The sequence below is a fragment of the Scyliorhinus canicula genome, chromosome 15 (assembly GCF_902713615.1).
Source record: "Scyliorhinus canicula chromosome 15, sScyCan1.1, whole genome shotgun sequence".
Classification (NCBI taxonomy): domain Eukaryota; kingdom Metazoa; phylum Chordata; class Chondrichthyes; order Carcharhiniformes; family Scyliorhinidae; genus Scyliorhinus; species Scyliorhinus canicula.
The window spans coordinates 5,247,688-5,255,850 of NC_052160.1; the positions used below are offsets into that span (position 1 = coordinate 5,247,688).

General features: G+C 52.2%; 1 protein-coding gene across 4 annotated transcripts in view; it reads left to right on the forward strand.

Annotated features, from left to right (window-relative positions):
* The window catches only part of LOC119978685 (tumor necrosis factor receptor superfamily member 17-like), a 75,829-nt gene extending 69,957 nt beyond the window's left edge, over positions 1-5,872 (forward strand). For all 4 annotated transcript variants that reach the window (XR_005463536.1, XR_005463534.1, XM_038820477.1 and 1 more), the window contains exon 3: positions 5,370-5,872. Coding sequence is in view for 2 of the 4 variants with exons in the window: in XM_038820477.1 (XP_038676405.1) it covers positions 5,370-5,665 (296 nt within the window). In the remaining 2 variants the exon portion in view is untranslated. The remainder of the gene's footprint in view (positions 1-5,369) is intronic.
* Positions 5,873-8,163: the final 2,291 nt, after the last annotated feature.

Consider the following 8,163-nt stretch of genomic DNA (forward strand, 5'->3'; position numbering starts at 1 on the left):
ATTTTTTACAGAATATATAACAACAAACAGTAACAAACAACAATAAAACAACATAATAAGCATAACACCCCCAAGACCGTAACAACGCATATATCGAGCCCCCCCACCCCCCCAAACCCGGTAAACAACAAGAGCACTTGAAAATAAATTAAATTAAACAAACATAGTCAACCCCCCCCCCCCCCCCCCCCCCCCCCCCCCTTTCCCCCTCTCCCCCCTGGGTTGCTGCTGCTGCTGACCTAGTTCCCTATCGTTGAGCCAGAAAGTCGAGGAAAGGCTGCCACCGCCTAAAGAACCCTTGTACCGATCCTCTCAGGGCGAATTTGACCTTCTCCAGCTTAATAAATCCCGCCATGTCATTGATCCAGGTCTCCACACTTGGGGGTCTCGCATCCTTCCACTGTAGCAAGATCCTCCGCCGGGCTACTAGGGACGCAAAGGCCAAAACACCGGCCTCTCTCGCCTCCTGCACTCCCGGCTCCACCGCAACCCCAGAAATCGCGAGTCCTCAGCCTGGCTTGACCCTGGATCCCACCACCCTCGACGCTGTCCTCGCCACCCCCTTCCAGAACTCCTCCAGTGCCAGGCATGCCCAGAATATATGGGCATGGTTTGCTGGACTCCCCGAACACCTGACACACCTGTCTTCGCCCCCAAAGAACTTACTCATCCTAGTCCCGGACATATGGGCCCGGTGCAGCACCTTGAATTGGATGAGGCTAAGCCGCGCGCATGAGGAGGAAGAGTTAACCCTATCCAGGGCATCCGCCCATGTCCCATCCTCGATCTGCTCCCCCAGCTCCCCCTCCCACTTAGCCTTTAGCTCCTCTACTGACGCCTCCTCCACCTCCTGCATTACCTTGTAGATATCAGATACCTTCCCATCCCCGACCCCCAAAAGCACCCTGTCCCTCACCCCCCTCGCGGGCATCAAAGGGAATCCCTCCACCTGCCGCCTAGCAAACGCCTTTACCTGCAGATACCTGAACATGTTCCCCGAGGGGAGCTCAAATTTCTCCTCCAACTCTCCCAGGCTCGCAAACCTCCCATCAATGAACAGGTCCCTCAACTTTCTGATGCCCGCTCTGTGCCACCCCAGGACCCCCCATCAATGTTCCCTGGGACGAACCGATGGTTCCCCCTTAGCGGAGCCTCCATCGAACCCCCCACTTCCCCCCTATGTCGCCTCCACTGCCCCCAAATCTTGAGGGTGGCCGCCACCACCGGACTCGTGGTATACCTCGTAGGAGGGAGCGACAATGGCGCCGTTACCAGGGCCCCCAGGCTTGTGCCTCCACAGGACGCCATCTCCAACCTTTTCCATGCTGCCCCCTCCCCTTCCATCACCCACTTGCGCACCATCGACACATTGGCCGCCCAATAATACCCCGAGAGGTTGGGTAATGCCAGCCCCCCACCATCTCTGCCCCGCTCCAAGAACCTCTTCACCCTCGGGGTCCCATGCGCCCAAACAAAGCTCATGATGCTGCTAGTCACCCTCCTAATAAAGGCCCTAGGGATAAAGATGGGCAGGCACTGAAAAAGGAACAAGAACCTCGGGAGCACCGTCATTTTGACGGACTGCACTCTACCCGCCAGCGATAGCGGCACCATGTCCCACCTTTTAAATTCCTCCTCCATCTGCTCCACCAGCCTGGTAAAATTAAGCTTGTGGAGAGTCCCCCAACTCCTGGCCACCTGCACCCCCAGGTACCTAAAACTCTTCACTGCCCTCTTAAACGGGAGCCTCCCAATTCCCTCCTCCTGATCACCCGGGTGCACTACAAATACCTCGCTCTTACCCAGATTCAGCTTATAGCCTGAGAAGCCCCCAAACTTAGCCAACAGCTCCATCACCCCCGGCATTCCCCCCACTGGGTCTGCCACATACAGCAGCAGGTCATCCGCATACAGCGATAACCGATGCTCTTCCCCACCCCGCACCAGATCCCTCCACCTCCCCAACTCCCTCAATGCCATAGCCAGTTCAAAAAGCAAGGGGGACAGGGGGCACCCCTGCCTGGTCCCACGGTAGAGCCTGAAGTACTCTGACCTCCTTCCATTAGTAGCTACACTCGCCATCGGGGCCTCATAAAGCAACCTCACCCATTTGATGAACCCCTCCCCGAATCCGAACCGCTCCAGCACCTCCCACAGATACCCCCACTCAACTCTATCAAAGGCCTTCTCTGCATCCAGCGCCACCACTATCTCCGCCACCCCTTCAACCACCGGCATCATAATAACATTTAACAATCTCCGCACATTCGTGTTGAGCTGCCGTCCCTTGACAAATCCTGTCTGATCCTCATGTATCACCCCTGGCACACAGTCCTCTATCCTGGTGGCCAGGATCTTCGCCAGCAACTTAGCGTTAACATTGAGGAGCGAGATTGGCCTGTATGATCCACACTGCAGGGGGTCCTTATCCCGCTTCAGGATCAAAGAAATCAGCGCCCGTGACATCGTCGGGGGCAAAGCCCCCCCTCCCATGCCTCATTGAAGGCTCGCAGCAACAGGGGGCCCACCAGATCCGCATACTTTTTATAAAATTCCACCGGGGACCCATCCGGCCCCGGCGCCTTACCTGACTGCATTTGACCAATCCCCCTGACTAGCTCCTCCAACTCAATCGGCGCCCCCAGCCCCTCCACCAGCTCCTCCTGCACCTTTGGGAAACGTAGCCTGTTCATAAAGCTCCCCCCCCCCGGTGCCTCCGACCGGTACAGTTCCTCGTAAAAGTCCCTAAAGACCCCGTTCACCTCTGCCCCCTTCCGCACCACATTCCCACCCTTATCCATTACTCCACCAATTTCCCTAGCCGCATCCTGCCTGTGGAGCTGATGCGCCAGCATCCTGCTCGCCTTCTCCCCATACACATAAACCGCGCCGTGTGCCTTCCTCCACTGTGTCTCCGTCTTTCTGGTGGCCAGCAAGTCGAAATTGGCCTGCAAGTTACGCCGTTCCCCCAACAATCCCTCCTCCGGGGCCTCCACGTACCTCCTATCCACATCTAGGAGCTCCCCCACCAGTCTCTCCCTCTCCCTCCTTTCCCTATGGGCCCGGATGGAAATCAGCTCCCCCAGATCACTGCCTTCAGAACCTCCCAAACCATCCCCACCCGGACCTCCCCTGTATCGTTGGCCTCAAGGTACCCCTCAATACTTCCCCGGACCCTCCTACACACCACCTCATCAGCCAGCAACCCCACGTCCAGACGCCACAGCGGGCGCTGGTCCCGCACCTCCCCCATCTCCAGATCGACCCAGTGCGGAGCATGGTCTGAAATTGCTATGGCCGAATACTCGGCATCCTGCACCTTCGGGATCAATCCCCTGCTCAGGACGAAAAAAATCTATTCGGGAGTAAATCCTATGCACATGGGAGAAAAAGGAATACTCCCGTGCTCTCGGCCTCCCAAACCTCCAGGGATCCACCCCTCCCATCTGGTCCATAAACCCCCTCAGCACCTTGGCCGCCACCGGCCTCCTACCCGTCCTTGAACTGGACCGGTCCAGTGGGGGATCCAGCACTGTGTTAAAGTCTCCCCCCCATGATCAGGCCCCCCGCCTCCAGGTCCGGAATGCGGCCCAACATGCGCCTCATAAAGCCAGCATCATCCCAATTCGGGGCATATACATTAACCAGCACCACCTTCTCTCCCTGCAGCCTACCCTTCACCATAACAAATCTACCCTCCTTGTCCGACACCACCTCAGACGCCTCGAACGCCACCCTCTTCCCCACCAGAATCGCCACCCCCCGGTTCTTCGCATCTAATCCTGAGTGGAAAACCTGCCCCACCCACCCCTTCCTCAGACGAACCTGGTCCGCCACCGCCATGTGGTCTCCTGGAGCATGGCCACGTCCGCCTTCAACCCCTTCAGATGAGAAAATACCCTAGCCCGCTTAACCGGCCCATTCAGCCCCCTCACGTTCCAGGTGATCAGCCGGATCAGAGGGCACCCTGCCCCCCTCCCCCGCCGACTAGCCATAGCTCATCGACTGCTCGCCCCAGGCCAGTACACCCCGCCCGACCCATTCCCCATGACGATAGCGCCTTTCCTCTACCCCCCCCCGGCCCACACCAGCTCCTTCCTGGTCATTCCAGCAGCAACCCAGTATCCCCCCCCCCCCCCCCCACCCCCCCACCCAAACAAAGGCTTATTAAAGATCCAAATATGCAATTAACTTTTGATGGTTATCACAACATTAATAGTTCTAAGAAAAATAAGTGTAATCTTGTTTCCATTGGAGAATCAAAGTTTTTATAATGTTACGGAGAGATGTTTGAGATCCATTGATGATTAAAGTAGTATTTGCCTTAAATCGCCCAGTAGAAAGCTATCAAATCTATTATTGTCCTTGAGCACACAATTATACACAGGCATGTTTATAAATTGAATAACCATTGTCCAGCGGATGAACTCTTCATTTAGTTTTTAATCCCTACTTCATAAGAAGATCACTATTTTTAATCTTATAGCTGGATTCTCTTATAACTTTGTATTTAAAGCTGCATTCCTTCACATAATAATAATCTTTATTAGTGTCACAGGTAGGCTTACATTAACACTGCAATGAAGTTACTGTGAAAATCCCCTAGTCGCCGCATTCCGGCGCCTGTTCAGGTACACTGAGGGAGAATTCAGAATGTCCAATTCGCCTAACAAGCACATCTTTCGGGACTTGTGGCAGGAAACCAGAGCACCCGGAGGAAACCCACGCAGACACGGGGAGAATGTGCCGACTCCGCACAGACAGTGACCCAAGCCGGGAATCGAACCCGGGTCCCTGGCGCTGTGAAGCAACAGTGCTAACCACTGTGCTACCATGCTGCCCGCTCCCTCATTCTCTCTAAAATATCTGTCTCCAATAATCCCATGGGTGTGGCACAGTACCTTCATTTTAAATATTTAAATTACATCACCTCAAAGCTTGTCTCGGATTAAAATACATAATTCTCTGAACCTCTGGGAGTAGGAAGTGAGTTAGAATAGATAGCTGCTTAATGGCTGGTGCACACACGATGGGCTGAAGGGCTCTCTCTGTGCTGTAAGGCTCTATGGCTCTCAGATACGTATTTTGAAGCTGTTTATTTTGTCATTTGGCTCCTGGGTCTACTCCACCATTCCATGAGCTTAAGAATGATCTGATTGTGGCCTTGAATATGTTTTCCTCTCGTTGTCCATGACTCTTGACTCCATCCTAGATCAAAAAAACCTGTCTAACTCAGCCTCGATTATATTCAACAACTTGCCTGTAAAAGGTGAAAGGGAAGAACTGTGGGTGTTTGCTTGTATCCTTTCCCCATTCGTGTTGCAAGGTCATTCTTATAATGAATCTCCTCATTTATATTCCAATTGCAGAGGTTCCATCCGATAGAAATGTTGTTGCCTCAAGTATCAAAGAAGACCCTTTGGCGGAAGATGTGGAGAAATTCCTTTCTGTCAGGAATCAACAATTTGAACCACCCGTGGCTTGCGAAGGGAATTGCATCTCTCGAAAAAATGAAATAACGAAGTTGATGATAGGTGCCCAGAGAAATTGTGACTGTGATACTTCACTTCCGTTACCAGCCACTGAAGAAGGAGCAACAATTCTTGTCACGACCAAGACCGTAGAATTGTGTGGCTATCAAAATATATTGCAATCTCAGTACTAACAGCTGATCTTCAAGACTGTAGATTATCTGATAAATAGGCCTGAAGGATACCTCGCTGAATCTGAAGCTACACCGGGAGAACCAAATGGCAGGAAATTATTGTAAATGTAAGCCAGACTTTTGATACTAAAATGAAGACAAATGTAGTTGATGTAATTGAAAATTTTATGTTGTTTTTTGATGTTGGTAAAACTGTAATTCTTTACATTGCTTGAGTAGAAGCTTGAAACAGACACATAGAGGCCTGCCCACCATATTTCAATACATAGTCATGGGTCAATTGAGCTAAAAGGGTGGGAAGGAAGAGGGAGTTACCTTTTGTGTATCAGGGGCACCTCCCCCCTCTCTTGAGATAGAACCCTCCCCCCCCCCCCTTTCTTCATACCCGCTTGCTCTCCGAAGGCCACCATCCCGACCCCTCTGCGCCCCCTCCCTCAGTTGGCCAAACTGGGATCCATTGGATCACCTTCTTGGGATTGGTTGTGTTCCTGGCAGTGCCCACTGATCAGATGTTGCCCCTGCCAGGACTGCTGGAGCTGCCGGTCAATCAGATTTGGTTGGCAGCTCCCCAGGCTGGGACTTTGTTCCCAGTGAGGAGCAGAGGCCCCACTTGGCAGGGAGTTTAGCCCTCCCACTGCATGTCATGGCTGTGGGTGGGCTGGCAAAGACCTTCCAGCTAACTTTGCTTCCAGGGGAGGGTGGGAGAGGTGAATGGTCCAGCTGCCAGCCCGCGCCCCCCCCCCCCCACCACCACCCAAGTCCCACATCGCCATCCCCCATAAATGCACCTCACATAGTGTCTAGTAGGTTATTTTCTGTCCCATAAAATAGTGAGTATGAATTTCTAAAAGACACATCATGTTCAAGCAACTGTCCTGGATTCTTCGAAACAGTAATAAGAGTAGGCAAGGACAGCGCAAAGTGGGAGTAGAAATCACAAGGCCTTCAATAAGGTACAGCATGATAGGCTGCATGCTAGGTTCATGTCATATGTCAGGATGTGTAGGCCAGGTACCAGGTAGAATGGATTGAAATCTGAGTACAACTCAGAAAGGGGTGGGTAAGAGATGAGGAAAGTTTCTCAGGCCGGTAGGTAATGGGAAGTGGAGATTCTGCTCTGGGACCACTGTTGACACCAAACAAGTTTTGGACTCCCAAATTGGAGGTATGACGTAAAATTTGCAGATGATACTAAATTGGAAGGAAATGCTCATAGAATGGAAGACTGCACCAAAATACAGGGTGATATAAAGCCGGCTTGCAGAATTAATGGAATGTGAGGCTAAAAAAGATAATAAATTGCTCAAGTAGCAACGCAAGGTGATAGGACATTATGTTTGGAATAATAAATATTAGTCCTTCTTTCTGGAGGAATAGACTACAAAAGTAAACTAAATACAGAGGTATTGTTGGAGGCGATAAGCCCTGCCCCTGGCTGAGAAGTCAGGGGCGAGCCCACCTTTACAGGGCCAGGAAGCCACGAGCCTAATTCTACGGCAGACAGGCTGCTAAGTGATTCCCATTCTGACGTCTGCCCCATCTGGGAGGATGTCCTGCCTCCTGAGAGCTGCCAGCCAATCACATGACTGGCAGTTCTCCAGCCTTGAGCAGTGTCACTGCCACTGGGTGGGACTGCAGCTACTCACCCAGGGGAAGCAGCAGGGAGGCTGGACTGCAAGGGGTGAAATTTGGTGAGGCCAGTCAGGCAGGCCTCAGGGAAAGGGATGGGGGGGGGGGGGGGGGGGGGGGGTGTTGCGATTGGGAGGCCACGGGGGTAGAACAAGTGTAGGAGATGATCCCTGTTGGGGGCTGGGGGGTGGGGGGGGGGGGGGTTCTCCATTTAGCACAAGGTGTGAGAATAGGTGGCCTGCCAAATGAAGCCACAGCCAGGGTTGCAGGGATAAACGGGCGGCTTTGCTGTGTGGCATTGGCATCCTCGTTGCTGGTAAAATAGACAGCAGAAGGAGGCCTTTAGTGACCTTTAATTGGCCAATTAAGGGCCTTACTTCATCCAAGAGTGCCCAAGCCACCTGACTTCTACCCACTGCCAGTAACATTCCAGTGCAGCTTGGCACTCTAACCTTGCCACTCCACCCCTGCCTGCTGGTCTGCTACTGATTGCGGGCAGAGCATAAAATTCCAATCTCTTGAGTATTTTGTTTCCCACATCAAAAAGGACGATATTGAAGCACTGAAGAAAGTACAGAAAATATTTGCAAGGGTGGTAAGAGAATGAACGCTGATCGGAAAAGACTGCACAGCCTGGGGTCCTTTCTCTGGAATGGACAAGAGTTAAGAAGAGACTTGACAGACGTCTTGTGTATTGAAGAGATTTGAAAGTGTGGATGTGGGGTAATTGTTTTCATGTGTGGATGATTCCAGAATATGGGGCATAAATTTAAGATAATCACTAACAGATCAAACAACACTTCAAAGAATCTCTGTTCACAGAGAATGGTGTGAATGTGCAACATTCTACCACATGGGAGTGCTTGAAG